Source organism: Natator depressus, chromosome 18, assembly GCF_965152275.1.
Source record: "Natator depressus isolate rNatDep1 chromosome 18, rNatDep2.hap1, whole genome shotgun sequence".
Lineage (NCBI taxonomy): Eukaryota > Metazoa > Chordata > Testudines > Cheloniidae > Natator > Natator depressus.
This window is the reverse complement of record NC_134251.1, coordinates 13,888,991-13,908,814: the sequence shown is the minus strand read 5'-3', so window position 1 is coordinate 13,908,814 and position 19,824 is coordinate 13,888,991. Positions and strand designations below refer to the sequence as shown.

The 19,824-nt window shown below is 43.1% G+C and overlaps 1 protein-coding gene across 5 annotated transcripts in view; it reads right to left on the bottom strand.

The window, feature by feature from the left end:
- Positions 1–19,824, bottom strand: part of RERE (arginine-glutamic acid dipeptide repeats) — a 412,980-nt gene that overhangs the window by 147,702 nt on the left and 245,454 nt on the right. Inside the window, exon 1 of one of the 5 annotated variants that reach the window (XM_074975159.1) lies at positions 13,861–13,962. The exons of the other annotated variants lie outside the window; for them this stretch is intronic. Within the exon in view, the coding sequence (XP_074831260.1) occupies positions 13,861–13,886 (26 nt within the window). The 5' untranslated portion in view covers positions 13,887–13,962. Of the gene's footprint in view, positions 1–13,860; positions 13,963–19,824 lie in introns of those variants that run through there. 5 annotated transcript variants of the gene reach the window in all.

The window sequence follows — 19,824 nt, the reverse complement described above, 5'->3', positions numbered from 1 at the left end:
AATAATAAGGCACCATTAAAGCAGAAACAGTGGATACACTCAACATAGCAGGGAACTTTGTGAATGGCAGAGGTCAATGAAGACAGATCTGGAATTTCTCGCCAAGTGGCTGCAGCTTTATTAATTCCATAAACACAGTAACTTCTCGGGGCCACCTGTCCTGGCAATGCTGAAAAGGGGAAAGGTCAATAGATTCTCTGTCACCTGCCTCCCCCTTTTTGATGTTCAAATCACAAGCATCAAAGCCACAAGGCTTACCAACTGCTTACAATCAAGGCTTTGTCAGAGCCTGCATTTCCCCCGAGGCCCTATCATGGCCTGCAACTCAGAATAGCCTACTTCCCTGAAACCCTCCTTGCCTCCTAGAATGAGTCAGGCTTGCCACAAATCCAACCCCTTTTTCTGAGAAAGGTGTACTGATACCGAAGTCTTAGGGAAAGAGGAAACTTCCCCACAGCCACCTGACCTCTATGGGTTTGCAACACCAACCTGCAAATCAATACCTACCTAAGTGGAAATGGGGGGGAGGAGGGGAAGGGAAGGAGTTGATCTTTGGGTCAGGAACTGTTTTCTCCTATTCTGTGTTTGTACAATGTCAAACACCATGCAGTCCTGGTCCATAACTAAGGCTTTTAAGTGCTATGATATTATCAAAGATAATTTCCAGTGGAGGGCACAGAAGGAAGGGGCCCTCTTGTGGCTTGCACGATAGTATCAACTTCCCTGTGCCCAAGCCAGCCAACTCAAAAAACCTGTTGCAGGGACAAGGGCCTATCCAGTGAGATCCATCCTCACTGCCCCATTGGCTGATTGCTGCAACAAGGAAACCCAGGAGTTATGTTAGAGACTAACAAATTTATTTGGGCATAAGCTTTCTTGGGCTAGAACCCACTTCATTGGATGCATGGAGTGAAAATACAGGAGCAGGTATAAATACATGAAAGGATGGGGGATTGCTTTACCAAGTGTGAGGTCAGTCTAACAAGTTAGATCAATTAACACCAGGATACCAAGGGAGGAAAAATAACTTTTGAAGTAGTAAGAGAGTGGCCCATTACAGACAGTTGACAAGAAGGTGTGAGTAACAGTAGGAAGAAAATTAGTACTGGGGAAATTAAGTTTTGGTTTTATAATGACCCAACTACTCCCAGTCTCTATTCAGGCCTAATCTGATGGTATCCAGTTTGCAAATTAATTCCAGTTCCGCAGCTTCACGTTGGAGTCTGTTTTTGAAGTTTTTTTGTTGAAGAATTGCCACTTTTAGGTCTGTTATTGAGTGACCAGAGAGGTTGAAGTGTTCTCCTGCTGGTTTTTGAATGTTATGATTCCTGATGTCAGATTTGTGTCCATTTATTCTTTTGCGTAGAGACTGTCCGGTTTGGCCAACGTACATGGCAGAGGAGCATTGCTGGCACATGATGGCATATATCACATTGGTAGACGTCCATCCTTTCATGTATTTATACCCGTCCCTGTATTTTCACTCCATGTACCCGATGAAGTGGGTTCTAGCCCACGAAAGCTGATGCCCAAATAAATTTGTTAGTCTCTAAAGTGCCACAAGGACTCCTCATTCTTTTTGCTGATACAGACTAATACAGCTACCCCTCTGAAACAAGGAGGTATGGACTGCCCTCTAGGTCCCAGCTCGCAATCCTATACTGGGTTAACATCAGCATGCCTTAAGAAAGTTGTTGAGACTATTTTCATCCCTTAAAAATAGTATCTGAAATGAAAACTTCATGCTACGTTTTCTTGAAGTGTTTAAAGCACTAGAATAAACTGAGCACAAGAAGTTATTATCCTGTTCATACAGTGTTCCCAGAATAGTAAAAGGTGTTGCAAAAAAGAGCAGGAAGAAGAGGAGGGACTGTTTTGGCAGACTGCAGATCCAAATATAAATAAGTCCTAGGTGGAATGCAATTATCCATCACAAGAGATAACCTTGCTTTTGCAAAAACTGACATGGAATTAGGACATCCTCCTTATTCTTTATCCAGAAGACACCTCCCACATAATATACAAAGGGTGCCACCTACTGACCCATCAATTATGAGTTATCATGGTCTTCCATCCAAATATTGCCTAGGTATGGCCCTGGTAAGCTTTAGAAATTACTATTATTGATTTGCTAAAATCAGATGAGATAACACCTCACATTGGAATGGCTGCAAAACAGAAAGTCAGTTTCACCAGTAGTATCTGGCCTCAGACAAAATTAAATGAGTTTTGACTGGGTTTAACCAAAAAAGGCACTTTCCTACAAAATCATGTATGAAGGGACTCTCACATCATTCAACCATGCTGCAACGGTATTTGTAAGCAAGTAAAAACTACAAGTTTCCAGAGGAGTGCCTTTACTCAGTCTATCAGGAAAGATTTTTACTCCAAAGGGATATGTTCCAATTACACAGTTGCTGGTTGCAGCCGAAGTGTCACCATACGCTGAAAGAAGAAAAATCCACTCTCTTTAATACTATTATGGAAATATTTGGAGTAGCTCAAGAATGAAGAAAGTTTTATATTCTCTAAGGCAACAATACAGCCAGCACAGCAATCTGACAGCATGGAAATTATTTCTTAAACTTCTGGAGGAAAAAAAAAACAATGTGCATGTCAATCTGCATCTTTATCGTCCTCTCTCAACCTCTTTTGTTTGCTGGTTATATTTCAATATATTTTAGCAGACAGACACTACCAAAACTGAAATTATAGTTTATTGGCTAAGTCCATCTTTTAGGAGCCACACTTTTGCAGAACAGTTTAACACATATGGCATGATTTTCAGAGGAGCTGAGCACCCTGACTGCCTTTGACTTTATCTGGAATCTCAGGCGCTTGGTCTTTCTGACGAATCAGACTCACTAATTGCTCTTTGCTTACGTCTGTGCTTGTGGGCCCATAATGCAGCTACAGCTAGAGATACTGCATTGCCCTTCACGACCCTATCAAAATGTATTAAGGAGTGCAACAAACTCCAAAGAGGTTTAAATATCTTAAGGAGTGACAGTTCTGCAAGACCTCTATTTTAAAAACCATATATATATATATATATTACACACACACACACACACACACACCCATAATTCAAAATATTACATACTGACACATTATATAAAAGAGACAATTACTGCAGTCAGTCCATAGACTCATTTAAATGCACTAATACAAACTTTTGATCACAAAATCTCAGTAACAGCAAGACACTAAAATGATGCTAAGCCATGAGCAAATTCCGGAAAATTTTTTAAGAGAACTGTGTGCGCATATAAATATAAAGAATTTTATCTGATTCATATGGGAAAAGTAAATACATAAACCTTGACTTAAGCCATGTGTCTAGTCACTGTAAAATACGGCAAAAGTGCATGAGGTTAGTCACTGACCCATATGTTCTCCAGTGGCCGTTGTAGGCACAATGGGGTGAATTAAGGATGAAGAAATTAGTTAAGTTTTCTCTACATTCTAAAAACAAAAATCAAGACAGTAAATGCTAACATGTATTAATACAAGAATATCCAACTGAAACTAACAAGAGCACCGTTACAAGTTACAAAGCCCATTAAGAATCATGGACATTTTTTTAGTACCCATTTGCACTTCTACAGCACTTTCCATCCCATGGTCTCAAAGTATTTTACAAACAATACATTAAACCTCAATCTGTGAGGTAGGCCATTTTTATGCACCCCCATTTTACAAATGACAAAATTGAGGAACAGGAAGACAAAGGCCACACAGGGAGTTCGTCACAGCCAGGAATAGAAACCACTCATCATAAATCCCAGTCCTGTGTTTTAACCACTAGCCCGATACTTCTTTCCTGCTATAAAAATAAGCACCAAAAAGTTAAATGCCAAAATGCTTCCCTAAACTACAAGTCCACATAAAAGATTAAGTACCTATCAAAATGTATTCCTCTTATCTAAGAATATCTGTATGTACACAAAGATATAGCTTTAATACAGTATACATTTATTTTCTAACTCAGTCATTTCTTTGCTTCAGCATAAACTAAAAATCCACCATTTAAAATGAGGTTGATAAAAGACTACCACCAAATTCAAATGAATTCAATTTTTATTTAAAAAAAATATTTCCTCTTATGATGAATGAGAATTTGTAGTTTATGGTAAATTATACACTTCCTTTATTATCACAGCTCTGTGCAGTGAGAAAAACAAGATGCTAAATTCACCTTTTCATTCCTGAGCATCTTTCTGCTCTAGGGCTCAGTACCCAGAAAGAGATCTAGCAAGAGGGACTCAATGGGGTATTAAAAGAGCTCTGTAGAGAAACGCAGCTGCAGACCTGGAAATGCTGTTTGCCTCAGCATATCAGCAGAAAGTTTTTAGTGTCTCAGCTCATTCTGTAAGGGGCACACTAGCAGCTAGAAAGAACACCACTCTGCATATCACCACTGCATATATCAGAACAGAATAAATGTTCCATGTACTAGATACTAAAAGGCTGGAGAACTCCCTGAGCTCTTTGCTGGGCATCCATTTTTCCTTTTGGAAAAATAAAACATCTTTTCTACATCTGAAAAATGCAGTGTGTTCTGAGCCAGGTCTCAAGTTGAGAACTGGAGTGAAATCTAAAGAAAAAAGAAATACATATCCACCACAGCTGCCAAAAGAGGGAAAGGGGCAGCTGCTTCAGTGGTTAATATATTAGCTGCTCACGGCTAAAGACCTGGGTTTAAGTGCACAAGTGAGATCATCTGACTCCTCAAAAGAGCTTTTACCACATTGCAAAACTATCCTGCAGGTCATGAGGATGAGCAAGATCTGAATAGACTCAGAATTGGAACTAAGTGATTCAAGGGGACAAATTCGGGTGTGCTATTGTTGCCTATGCACACGATGCTCGAATGCAGCAAAATCTATTGTAAAATCCGCCATTTCACAAGCACTGAATTAAGTATAAACAGATCCAAAAAAACTCCTCCGATTCATCTCTTCCATATTTTTCATTTTAAAACAAGTTACAGGAACCCGCAATATTTTCATATTGTTAAAACAAAACAACAGAGTTAAACATAGCTGTAAATGTAGACAGTAACCTACTGGTAATTTCAACACAAGCCAAAGGCCCCTGAGAGAAATCAATACTATTTTAACCTCATGTTAATTCTAACCACACCAAGCTATTGCTTTCATTTGCTTTACATTGACTTTAAATACTAAAACGTTTCATGCAAAAGTCTCAATATTTAGTCTCAATGCTCCAGCATCCTAGAAATAGTCAATGTACACTAAATCCAAACCTTGGCTCCCATTTTCCTAACTGCATTTGTATGCTGTTAGACAGGGAAACCCAAAATGCCCTCCAATCACCAATACTCGCACTTCTCTCCACATAATGTTCTCTTTTCCTTATTGTCATTCCTCTTGCAATTTCCTCAGTATACACCATAGAATCCAAATGTAAGTAAGGAGATGGAAGAGGAAAGAGAATTCTTTTTTTGGAGGGGCAGGAGTGGGATGGCGGCAAGGGAAGAGATTAACTGCTCTGAAATTATTATTTTTTTTGTGTGGGGGGAGCTCTTTCAGACTGGTCTTCACGTCCTACGGCTCACAACACCCCTGCCCCTCAATGAAACTTGTAATTCCTATCAGATACTTTTTAAGCCAATTTCCACCACCCCAAGAAAGGAATGAAAATGGGAAGAAAATGCTTGCTACAGAAACTAAAATGTACTGTACACTTGGAAGCCAAATTGTATCAGTCGAGCACAATTACAATAATAACGGGAAGGCTCTCTCTGTTTATTCCACAGAAAGGGAAAAAAAGGACCCAATACAGTATATGAAATCTGACACAAAAGAAACTGATGTAACAAAGCAGTATCCATAGCAACAACAACTTAATATTTCAGTCCTCTTCAGCTGCAGTGGATTAAATATAATGACAAGATGTTCCCTTTGAAAAGTAACCTGTTGCCATGGAAACATTGTATTCTATGAAGTAAACAGGGGCTGGACAGAAAGGAGATGGAAGCCTGCAACTGAATATCAAAAAGGCAGAAGTATCAGTAGCAGAGCAGGGCAAAGCACTAGCAGTCTCTAATCCAGGAGAGGCTTGTTCGGAACAGCTAGGAGATGTTCACTTGAATAAAGCATTGTCCTTTCAATCCTAATGCAATCGGGGATTGGAGGGTTCAAGGCCAACGAGTGCCCTTGAAAGAAAGCAGTTAAGGGGTGAGGATGAGAAGGAAAAAGAGGAGGTAGGACAGGATGGAGCAAAGCTTTAATGCACTAGGTTTAAAAATAAGTATTTTTTGTTTGTAGGTCAGGCTTTTTTGTGATCTAGGTTCATATCTAACTTTGCTCACAACAGAAATTAGTTTAGCCCATTTGGTTTAGTCACTCATCTATTTATCTGCAGCAACAAACCAGCATCCCATTAGTAGAGTTGGCCAAGACTGATGGTTTCTGCTCAAGGAAACGACACCGTTTCAGAACAGCAGGGAGTTTTTCCTGCCAGGACTGAAAGGCCTTAGTAGAACAGTTGTGGGCTGGGGACTGCGATAGGGAGGGGTGTTTAAGAGCAAGCCTGAAGTGCACTGGAAGAGCTAGGAGGGCAGGCTCAAGGATTGAAGAGCAAAGGTGCTGCGAGTCACAACTGAAGAGTATTGTCAGTGTTGAGCAGGGCTCAGGTCAGGACTATTGGGGGTGACGTGCAATTTTGAGGAAGCAAGTACAGCACTTCCCTGCACTGCCCAATTCTTCTGGCATCATTAAAGTACATGAGAGCCTGAAACTCAAAGCTGATGTTTAGACCCAGTGCTACTGGCAGTTGTTATTCCTTTTTTTCTATTCTGCCAGTAAAGAGAGGAAATACACGGGATTGATCTTGGGGGGCCATGAGTCAGGTGCATGCTGCTCAGACATGCTTACTCAGATACTGAATAAATAAAGAATTTAATAATAAAGAATTTAAAATGTCATTATGTGAGAAACATACGATGTAACAATTGTATACTTTTATACCAGATTATGAGCATGGAGAGAAAGGTGGGGATCTTAGTATCTAATTCAGTGGACATCAGCAGCTCATTTCTCTGCACAATGCACCCAAAGGCTCATTTATGTTTTGCTGCAGTCACCATCCACACTATTACCAAATTCTCTCCAAGATGCACCCTCAAGGACTAATTCCGTTGGGTACCCAGAAAAGTGCCTCCTGCCAACAGTAGTTAGGAGCCTTTGTGCCAATAAAAAAAAAAAAAAAAAATGTTTTTTAAAAAGAACCAAACCAATTTATAAGCCAGCATCCTAGGCCGCCCTTGAGGATTAAGTCTGTCTCCTGTTTGGCAGAATCTTCTCTGATTATTCTATACTGAGATTTATAATTAACCAGATTGAAACTGAAGCAGAAAGGGGCTTCAAGCAGACTTTAAATGCTGCATCCACAATGCACCTTTCCAAAAATCTTTTTTGCTCTCCTCTTGGGAGGTCTCTGGGAATATTTTTAGACACCTGCTCGCCACAGACTGCTTTCCAGTGCAACCTATACACATCACTAAGCCAAAAGATCACAGTGCACAGGAAAACCTTCAGAAAGCAAAGAAAAAACTCTGGCAGCCTGAGAAGAAGCAGATCTCTGGGTCCGGAAAGAAAAGATCCTGCAAGAAGAAAACTCTGAGTACGTGTCTGAGTAAGTGTGTTGCATCCGATGAAGTGAGCTGTAGCTCACGAAAGCTCATGCTCAAATAAATTGGTTAGTCTCTAAGGTGCCACAAGTACTCCTTTTCTTTGTACAAATACCAGAAGTTGAGTCCAGAAGAAGTTTAACACAAAGAAACAGAGCAACTTGGAATTTACATTAATTGATACTAGTACTCATGGTGAAAGGTAAAGTAAAGGCTAGAAACTAGCTAAGTAACAATATAAAGCATAGGAATACAGGAGCAAAATTCTACATGGATTTCTTGCACCTTTCACTGAAGGATCTGAACTGGCCACTATCATAGACAGGATAGTAGGCTAGATGGACAACTGGTATGATGAACTATGGCAATTGTTCATTTGTGCTAAATTTGTACAATCTGAGAAGAAGTGACCGGGAGGAATTCCTCAGGAGGGAGTGAAAGTTTTTGAAATGTTTGTCATTTAGTACAAGTGGTCCATTCTTGAGGCAAAAAATTTGCTCTTCAGAAATGTTTATAAGTAACCTCAGGCAGGGATGACCTTGCAGTAACAAGAGGGGAGATTCCATTGGACAGGAAAATTATCCCTGTTTCCCTTCAGAGGGGTGACATAATTTTAACAAGAAGCTAACAAGAGTCCAGGAATGCAACCAGTATATCATTCAAGAGGACACATCATAGAATAGTACTCTCTCCTATTTCGTATTGTGCATCTATAAAAAGGGATTCAAAATTTTCCTTACCATACCCCACACCCCAGAGAGCACACCACACCACCTACACACTTAAGAACATAAAAGACAACAAAGCTTGATGAACACTTCTTCCTGTTCAGCACTAACTGGCTTACCAGTCTTTATCACCGCACTTCCGAATTTCAAACACTTCACAGCAGTGCATGGCAGTGTTTTTTTGTTGGTGGTGGTGATTTGTTTCTTTGTTTTGCCTTAGAAAATTCAAACTTAAAAGGAACACCATCAGCTAGATTAAGACCCCAATTTTTACTCTGGAATAAAAAATAGTGTGAACGTAGGAGTGGTGAGCAGAGCATGAATGTACAATACAATGCGATTAGAAGAGATTTTGTGAATGATTAATTTATATTAACATATAATATTATTGCAATTGATTTTTTTTTTTTTTAAACACAAAACTGAAACATTCACCAATTTGGAAGCTCAAGTGATACAGAATTAGGACTCCAGATTTTAAGATGAGTAGGGATCATTATGATCAGTCTGACCTCTCGCATAAGCCAGGCCACAGGTATGGGTGAGACAGTGCTTTTCATTAGAAAGACATGCAATCTTGTTTTAAAAAGACTTCAAGGGGTGGCGAATCCACCACAAAACTTGGTAACTTGCTCCAATGCTTAATTTTCATCACTGTTAAAAATTTGCACCAAATTTCTGGTTTGAATGTGTCTAGCTTCAGCTTCCAGCCACTGGATCTTGGTATGTCTTCATGCTGTAAGATTTAAGATCCCTTCTTCTATTAGAAATCTCCTTTTCACATACAGGATAGAACCAGAAAATGAAAGTGACTAAAATCTGACTATAAACAAGGATAACAATTTATGTTGAATTTTTTTAATACCCTGTTCTTTAAAAAATGTATTTGGCAAAATAATGCAAGAGTAACTTTGGTTTTGAGTCAAACATATTATTTATAAAAAAGTTCCGGGATTAGTTAAAAATGGAATGGATTTTGCAATTACTAAATCTAATGCAGGAATGAGCAAACGTGTAGCAACAGTTGTATCTTCAGCGCAAGTTCCATCCTGTTCACTGCTTTAGGAATCAGAACATGAAGGAAGTGGAAGAAGGAACATCCCACATCCACACAGTTCTTTGAAGAGGCAAGAAGCTGGAAAGTTTCCTAAGCCAGCAGGGGAAACAGCTTCTTCTTAGGGGTATCAGCAAGGACATGAAGGTCCAGTAGAGGTTGGGTTTATTCCTGAATCAGATTTACATTTGGGGTAGAAAGTTGCTTTAGTCCTAAAAATACTCTCCCCAACTATAAACAAAAGTGTAACTGACAGATCCACTTCCATTGTCAGAAATGAGTGAAATGCAAAAATAAAACCATCAGCATAAATGATTAAAAGTAATTGAGATTGTAAACATTTCTTCAGTATTAATCTAAGACTGCCTTTCTCTGTGTTGCTAGTATTCTGCTTGCAAGTATGAGTCATTTTATATAGTTTCCTTTTACCAATCTTTATTTTATATTAAATGGTATTTTACTCTCTTCAAAATTAGTACTGCAAACATAGGCAACCTCATTAACAGACTGGAAAAGTGGACTAGTTTTACTGTAGATTCTGTATGGATTTCTGCCATCCTTGTAGCTGATAGACACAGTTTTTTGAATTGCTGTAACAATCAGTCTGGAAAAATATATAGTTAATGTAGCAACACCTGCTAATGTGGATGCAGTTATACCAGGTTAAAGGTGTTTACATCATTATAATTTTTAAATGGTTAATGTTCAACATCTCTGCACATCCTGAAACAGAGGTCCACTAAAATATGTGTGCGCACACATGGAGGTGACCATAATTCCCTCGGCTGGAACTGTGAGCAGTCTTATCAGTTGAATTCTGCATTGCTTATAACATTGTTCCCAAGAGCTGATTTGGTGATCTACTGCCAGAGTTCTGTCATGTTGTCCATGAGACAAAGGTTCAATTTTCAGTCCTGGTCTTGCTCACTGGGCCAGTGGGGACTGCAGCAGATGTAGAAGCAGCCTCAAAGGAACTGGATGGTAGAGGAGATGTCCGGCATCACCCAAAAGCGAAAACCTCTGACCACTGAGGGGGTATGGGCAGGCTCCCCCTTGGCCTGAAGGAAGACAATGGGGATGCAAGTCTTGAACTACGGGAAGTATAAAGCAAGACACAAGGGATTGTCAACACAGCAGCACTGATGGGGAGGGACAAGTCTTCTAACTAAAAACAAATTGCCACTTTCTGAGAAACAAAGCTGTAGGTATAATCTTACTGACTAAATGTCACCAACTCAACATAGAATCATAGAATATCAGGGTTGGAAGGGACCTCAGGAGATCATCTAGTCCAACCCCTTGCTCAAAGCAGGACCAATCACCAATTTTTGCTCCAGATCCCTAAATGGCCCCCTCAAGGATTGAACTCACAACCCTGGGTTTAGCAGGCCAATGCTCAAACCACTGAGCTATCCCTCCCCCCTACTGAACCAAGCCTATTAAAAAAATCTGGACCTACAATACCTGGCAATGAAATCTGTCTGTGGTACCCAGTGCACACGCGGCCCTACACACACTTACATTTTCAAACTGATTTTACAAACACTGGCCTTTGGGGGCAGGAACTGCCCTTTACTTTATGTCTGTATAGTGCCTAGCATAATGGGCCACCAACTTAGGTAAGGCCTCCAGACACCTCTGCAATTTAAGAGTTTTCATAGAATCATAGAATATCAGGGTTAGAAGGGACCTCAGGAGGTCATCTAGTCCAACCCCCTGCTCAAAGCAGGACCAATCCCCAATTTTTGGCCCAGATCCCTAAATGGCCCCCTCAAGGATTGAACTCACAACCCTGGATTTAGCAGGCCAATGCTCAAACCACTGAGCTATTTGCACCACCCCTCCCTCTCACCCGCATTTTGCTGAAGGGAAGCAGACACCAAGGGGTTAACTGACTTGTCCAAGACCACACAGTCAGTGGCAGAGATGGCTCTTTGGAGTTTCTAGCTCCCAGCCCCAAGCTCACTCCATCAAAGCATGCCAACTCCTATACCTAGACACAAACCTAACAGGAATGCTGTTCATCCTAGATTGGCTGTCTCTCCTCCTACAACAGGATAACCAGTTTAGAAATCTGCATGAGTGTGTATGCACATGGTGGCTGAAAATGCGAGGGAGAAATCAAGGGCTCAGTTCTTCTACTTTTCTGTGTAGCATGAAACACAGCATTAGAGAAGAGTATTTTATATCAGCAATGGTACATGATAAAGCATTCCTAGAAAACAGTCATATGTAAGCTGTCTGGGGCAGAGACCATCTTAGTCTGTTTGTACAGCAACACAAGGAGCTATCCTCTGAATGGGGCTTCTGGGTGCTAATGCAAGAAATAAATATTATGTACAAGAATTTTACCATGTGCAAATTATTACAAAGACTGAAGGTTTAGCATTTCATGCTTTTTAAGTGGTATTTTTTGTTTTCCAAAAGTAATATTTTTGTCTGACAAATATATGTTTTGTTATGACCTGGAGGGGTGTTAATTTTTTCCACCTCCACTACTTTAAATTAACCTGATACTTCTCAAAAATAAATATCACGGTGCTTTTATTTCTGAGCCAGAATACAGTATCTTTTAAAACCCCTTTTTATTTTTAAAGATCTGTGACACATGTAGTGCTGGGAAAATGTGCTGGACAGACACCCCTGGAGAACAAAAGCCTGTTTATCCCCAGGATAGGAATGGCACAAACACTGTGGGTGCAACCAGTGTGCAGCACTACCTCACCAACATACCTTAGCCCTGACCCGATGGACCCACCCACTAGGAGTAAGCAAGCATAGGCTCACACTAACCAATCTGTCTGTACCTAGAAAACAGTGTTTTGGGGGAGCCCAACACACAACTTTTCAGCAACATTTTAAGAACACATCCCCTCTCTACACACACAAAAAAGAACAAAGAATATTAAGAATCACTCATGTTACCATATTGGCATAATATACAACCCCAGACACTGACAAATCAGCAACAGCCCACATTTAGCTAAACAGCCTCGGCTTTATTTCACGCTCAATGACTACTCAAAGATATGGAGGCATAACATTTTAGGAGCTATGGTGTTCACTGGACTGATCTGGCCTGGGTGAGAGGATAACTCAACAGTTATGGCTCATTCACTAATTGGGCTTTGATGAGGCTGGCAAACAGGGTGTCAGTGCCAATGCTTGCAATGTATGTACCTACTTACTTTTAACCTTCAGGCCGCTGAACTGTCAGCATAAGCTGGAATTGAACTGGCAACCTCCAGGTAAAAGGCTGTATACGTTCCATTACCAGTGCTCTGAGCCATCCTGTCACCCTAGAACTCAGTACTCCAACAACTGGCAGACAAGTTATTCTGCATCAAGAACTACAGTAAAGTGACATAAAGTCCAGTCCATCATATCAGCAATCCGATTGGCTAGGCAGAGATCGGTATGAGACCAGCACTGACTATTTCATTCATCACTGCACAAGCTCAGCTGGTTCTCTGAGCAAAACAGCACTGCAGAATCAAGTTTCCTTTTGCTCATTTAACTTAACAAACATAGCCCCCCAAATCCTGTTTATAATCAGCAATGACAACTTATTCACTGTTTTTCCCAGTCAGGCACTGACCTAAAAAAACCAGTCACCACACATTTATTCGGCTTGCTTGAGCCGCTTCTATGCCAATTCGCATGCAGAGGGTCGGGGAGACAGAAAGGGGGAAATGGCATCTATTTTATATGATCATCCGGTCTGAATCCTTACAGATGCTACTTTGGCCCACTCCACCAGATGCAAGTATAGCTTATACAGCTGTTACATGATAAGCGTCTCTTAATGAAAATTTCTAATACAGTCTGCCAACATTGCCACCTTTTAGACACACGTTTGCTGCCTACAGCTGTGACAGGCAAGCAGAACTGTGCTATTTGCTTCCAGATACTTCCAAAATTATCACCAGAACTATCACTTGTCCTGGGAAACAGGTTCTCAATCAAAACAATCTCCACCCACCTCCAAAGCAACCAATGGCTGCGGATCTACGACCCTCCCTGAAACATTATCTAAACACAGTCTCTTGCAGGCCCCACCATTTCCTTACAGCCACATAGGCACCCCTGCATCCTGGCTCTGCAGCTCCCTGCAGACATGCCGGAGACTGGGCATGCAGAGAGAGCCACTGAAATTAAAACTGCATCATGAGGGGGGTGGGGGGGGGACAACAACCCACGCAGCTTCAACGCTTTGCGACATGCATCCCCCAGCCAGCAGATTCTGTCGGCACCCTGCTTTCCTGCCCCATACAAACCGCTGCACAGCCGGGCTGAGGTGATTACGAGGTTCGGAGGCGCATGCAAGAAGGATGGAAATGGTTTCATACCCCTTTCAGAAGTCGCAAAACAGAAGCAAAAAAGCATCGTTTTCTAGGTGAGGCCAGAGGGCTGTAGCCTACCTGCAGGGGCTGCCTGGATCATCCATGACTCTAACAGGCTCTGGTGGGTCTAGCTGTGTTCCCGGACCCCTACTTACGGGGGGAACTCTGCCTTTTGCTACTCTAACCACTCAAAATGGAGGCACATGCAAGCCTGGGAGACCTCAGCGAGCTTTCACTGAGCTTGTGCTATGACCTAAGCCTGCACGCAGAACGCAGAAACTTCGCCCTCGGACTGACAGGACTGAGCATGTGCTGTGACCCGCCCTCATCATCCCCCCACGCGCCCGCCGCGCAAGCAGTCGCCGCGCGGCCGCTTCCGTAAATAAACCGCCGCCGCCCCCGCGCGCGGGCTCGGCCGCGGCCGCGCGCCCAGCTGGCGTGCCGGGGAGGGGGGCCCGAGGGAGGCGACGCCTGGGGACGCCGCCGCCGCCGCGCGGGCTTCGTCCCCCGCGTTTCCGGGTGTGCGCGGGGCCGGTCTCCCGCGGCCTCCGCCCCAAGGGCGACAACCCGGACTCGGGGCTCAGCAGCCGCGGCGACCGTTCCCGTGCCAGGCGATCAACGGGGCGAGCGCCGGCCCCAAGCCTTTTCCATCCCTGTCCTCCCCCGCGGCCGCCTGAGGTACTTTTGGGCCGCTTGCCCGAGGAGCCCCCTGTCAAACACCGGGAATGGCACTGCCAGCAGCGGCGGGCGGAGGAGGGGCCGGCCCCCTCCGCCAAGGCGAGCCCGGAGCTCGAGGGGGGGCCTGTTTCACAGCCAGGGTTCAGAGCACCAGCCGCCGCCGGCTGTCCTCGCAGAAGAAAAGGAACCTTAGAGACGAACCAATCTATTTAGAAAGGCCTTTTTTTTAAAAAAAAAATTATTCAAAATACTTACACCGGTAAAGCCCTAATGTGAATTCAGTTATGCTGGTATGAAGGTGCTTGATAGGGGTACTCCCTTCCTGGACAGGAAGAGCTATACCTGTGTAAAACCTCTTTAAAGCAGCTTATCGCATCTACACTTGGGGTGGTTGTACCACTTCAGCTATACTGCAGGGGTGGGGAACCTACGGCCCGCAGGCCAGATCCAGTCCACTCCTTCATTTCAACCCACCCATGGCAAGTCTCTGCACTGCAGGCCAGAAGCCCGGAGCCTCCTCAGCACCACCGTCCCCCACCCCCACACAGGGGGCTGCGTGGCCCGCAACTGATTTTTCCTGTGGGTCAATGGCCCCTGATAGAAAAAAGGTTCCCCACCCCTGCTATACTGGTATATTGAAGCTGTACACAGTTCTAGTGTAGTCAAAGCCTAACTTATTATCCCCATTTCATAGATGGGAAGACAGATGCACAGGGTAAGCAAGATGCTTAAGACCATGCAGCACACTCAGTGGCAAAGTCAGGACTAGAACCTAGATTTGCTGAACCCAAGTCTTTTGCACTAGCCCCTGCTATATCTCTACTTCGTGCCTTCCCAAAGGAATCCAAGCAGCACTTAACACTGTACATACAGGAATCTTTTCAACAATAACTGGAATGCAACTACCATTGGGGACAGGGCAGTAGCAATCAGGAAAACAACCAACACAGCACCCCACACAGCAGTGAAGGAAGTAAGTAACAGGGGTTTTCCTCAGGAAACGTGGTACAGAGCCACTGAATTTTTATCATCCAAAGAAACTCAGTTATTAGGGCTTTACCCAGAAGCTAGGTCTTACCCACACAGTGAGCCTCATGAAACTCAGCGTGTGTACACCTTGGAAGAATAAAGGACTGAGATGACCCTGTGAGAATTTGAACCTGTAGTCCCAAGGAGTCTAGCCTAGTCCTTCCTACTGAAATCCTGCACCACTGAAGTAAACAGGAGTTTTACTATTGACTTCAGTGGGTGCAGTACTATTTCCTTCAAGGGTTACACTGTTTATTTCACTGAGAAGAGTCTTAAGTAAAACTACATGACTTTGCATCTTATTACACAATTTTATATGACTTGGTTAAAAAAGATCATATACACTGATACAAAAATTCCAAGTGCATATTTTTATACAAACTGCCCCAGAATCAATCTACTGTGTTATCTCAAATCAAGTAACTATGACGGTCTTTCTACATTCCACATTTGAAAATAACTTTGAAATGAAAATCTGATGGAAAAATTCACTGTACTTTTAAATATCTGAGTGGGGTCCTACCTCTAACTCACAAAATATATTTTAAATATTTGCAATTAATACTTTTGGGGAGATATCCCCAAAATGTTTTGGTGTTGTTTTACTGGCTCTGCAGTAACGGTTTTGTTTAAATACAGTTACCAGAGCTGGGCCGACGTCAGTAGATGATGCCAATGCCCACCACTGGAGTAGTCTAAAAGTGAGAGAAAGGGGAACTTGGTTTGTATTTCAGCTGTCTGTTGAAATCGAAGGATGAACTTGACTAATGAACATGTTCCAAATGGTTAAAGAACCGAAGTGGTAAAGGGTTGTTTGGTTTATTTGGTTTTTAAAAAGGATCTCAGGACTCCACTAGAGTCTGATCAAAAACAATTTAAAATAGTGTTCTTTTAAGCATTTTAGCTACTGTAAAGATACATCCCATCAACTCAATTATATGTAAAAAAGTCAAAAGATCTGAGATGCAAAGCAAAAGTGCAACAAATATTTAAAACAAGATCATTTTAACCAACTGTCCCAGATAATAGACTAGCCCAGGATAATTACCTAATACCTGCACCACAGTCTTTTCCTGGTGACCGCTTTCAAATGCAAAGACCCTGTCCCCTCCCCCTTACCATTTCGATTTCACTCCCACTACTGCCAAGTTTTGTTTCAGGGCATCTATCCATTTGCCATTCTCAGCAAATTGCCATTTCAGGCTGACAGGCCCCTACATAGATGCTTTAATTTTTAAAAGGATAAAGAACACGTATACCATAAACATCACTCTTTCAGGAAAGTTCCACAGTCTTTATATTATCTACATTTTACAGATGAAGAAACTGAGGCACAGAGACAAATGTTTTACCATGGTCATACAGGAAGTCTGTGGCAGAGCCAGAAACGGATCCTAGAGCAGTGGTCTCCCACCATTTTACACCCAACCTTTTGAATTTAAGGGCAACCCAGGATCTACCCTACCCCTTCCCCGAGGCCCCATCCCTTCTCCAAAGCCCTGCTCACTCCATCCCCCACTCTCTCCGTCGCTTGCTCTCCCCCATCCTCACTCACTTTCATTGGGCTGGGGTAGGGGGTTGGGGGTTCGGGAGGGGTTTTCAGTGTGGGAGGACACTGTGGAGTGAGCCTGGGGCAGGGGGTTGGGGTGCAAGAGGGGGTGAGGGGTGCAAGTTCTGGGAGGGAGTTTGGGTGCAGGAGGGGGCTCTGGACTGGGGCAGGGTGTTGGGGAGCAGGAGGGGTTACAGGGTGCTGGCTCTGGGACAGGGGTCAGGGCTGGGGCTTGGGGGACAGGCTCTGGGAGGGGCCTCAGGGTTGGGGTATGGCCTCCCACGGGGCAGCATTTACCTCCAGCGGCTTCCGGTTAATGGTGCAGTGTGGCTGCCACTAAGGCAGGCTCCCTGCCTATGCTGACCCCACGCTGCTCCTGGAAGGGGCCAATTCGCCCCCCCCTCCCCGGGGTGGGGGGAGGCAAGGGGCACATGGCTCTGCACACTGCCCCTCTCTGCAAGCACCACCCCCGCAGCTCCCATTAGCCACAGCTCCCCATTCCTGGCCAATGCTTGCAGGCAGAAGCAGTGCGTGGCGAGAGACCCCTGCCCTGCCTCCCCACTGCAGGTCTGCGCTGCAGCCCCGCTACACCCCCAGAGATTGCGATTGACTGGGAGATCCTCTAGGATCGACCAGTCGATCATGATCGACCAGTTGGTGACCAGAGTCCTAGAGGAATGACTCCTTGTCTGGGGCCTCCCCATGCCTGGATTACTTAAAGTGTCCAGGAAAGAACATGCCACACCAAGGACATGGCCTGCTTTAGTTTCTGCTCATGTCATTTTAACCCACCTTGCCAAGAAGATCCTCAAGTTAGCTAACATCCAAAGAGATCTTTCAATACATACAGTCCTATATACATGCTAAGTAATAATATTAAGTTCAGCTAGTGATCCAGGTATTTAAAACGCACCCATTACCATTGTTTGTAAAGAGATCTGAGGTGCTCTGATAGGGGGTGCTATAAAAGAGGAAACAATTTATGTTGTTCTACCAAACATGTAACGCTTTTGTAGACACTATCACAATTATTGTTCCTGTATGGCTTTCCTCCTCTTCCATAGACACAATGGCCCTGGTACATCAATGTAATTATACACATTCATCTGTAACACCTGGAGGGAAGGAGGAGATGTAAGAATACAGAATGCAACGCAGCACAGATAGGGAAAAAAGGAGATGGCTGGCCTAGGGCTAACACGGGAGATGATAAGCACAACTCATTGGTTTTGAGTTGCTGCATCCTGAAAGAAAAAGGGTACGGGGTTCAGAGAGCTCTCCCTCTTTCTCCACTTCATTTCTATGGATGACAACAGGGCATGATTGCAGGAAAGACACGGGCACATTCTGCTTGGACCAAGACCCATGTCAAGAAAAAGCACTTCCCTGATGGTGGCAGGGAGGGTGGGCATGAGAGACAGAAAGTCTTTCTTCTATGACAACCTTGGGTTAGAGACCCCAAGATGGTTCTCTTCTGTGTTTAGCCAGTCTGGAGAAAACCCCACTGAGTCTGAGGAGAAAAGGGGGAGCAGCTGAAACTAAGCAACAGGGAAGACAGCTGGAGTGCCAGAAGCTTTTAACTGGATAGGAGACAGCCTACATCATACAGGGAGAGGAGGACACTCAGCTATTCAGAGGCAGCTTGGTGTAAGTGTGCTTTTATAATCATTTTAGAGTTGCAAGTAATATTGGGATCACTGAATAGATGTGATCAACGGTTAAGAGATCACAAGACGTACTATTGTAAACTGTCCCATTTGCAAGCAGGACACTATTTTTATGACCCTATCTTGATAAGATGCTAAACCCCTCAATTCCCACAGACATCAAGGAGAGCGGAGGGCACTCAGCACCTTGCAGGATTGTTTTTGTGCACATATCTATGGCAGGGAAATCACCCTGCCCTAATTCAAAAAGAGCTACTGAGTCTCTCTGTGCTTATCCAACTGGGAACGACTTTCCCTGTGCATTTTCTATGCCATAATTAAATTGCCACCTCAATATTTCTTTTTACAAATGCTTTGTGATTTGTCATATGCTGGAGGATATGTTTTATTTAAAACACCTGCCACGCCACATACATTGTGTGTGTAGCAAAGCATAGTGACAAAATACGAGCACTCATTTTAAGGCTCTGATGTGAAGCACAAAAGTAAATTAAGAACCTAAGTGATAATTTCATCTTTCATATCTTCCATTGCACTATGCATTGTAATACACATAGGGCCAGACACTATTCTAAGCCCCCAACACTAACCAGACTCAGAGTGAGTTAAGGATGAAGACCAAGACAAAAGGAGTTTCTTTACTTTTGTCTCGTAACTCAGACTTTTCGTGCTATTTTAAACCTAGTTGGTGTTGATTTTCCTTTTAAGAAGGATTTTCTGGAAAAGGGCATCAGTTATTAAAAAACATCTCAGAATTCTATTTGGAAGTAATATCTTGGCATTCATTTGAATTCTATATATTTACAAACAGAACTATTTCAAATCCTCTCTTATGAGCGATTCTATTGGCACTATCAGATTCAGGATGGGTCTTTCAGACCAGGGTTACTGTATCAACGTAACTATTCTGATGCCAATACCAGCTTGCATGGGTCACGTCAGCTGCGAGAGAAGATACTCTGAGTCCTTTCTATTTCACTGCAAATTTGCGCGGTCATTGTGAACGAAACTGCATTAGCCAGAATTTGGCTTCACAGCTCCTTTGAAAATCCCAGCCATAGCTCTTGACAACTTTATACCTGTTGAACTACTGGATAAAGATAAATGATGATGATGTAC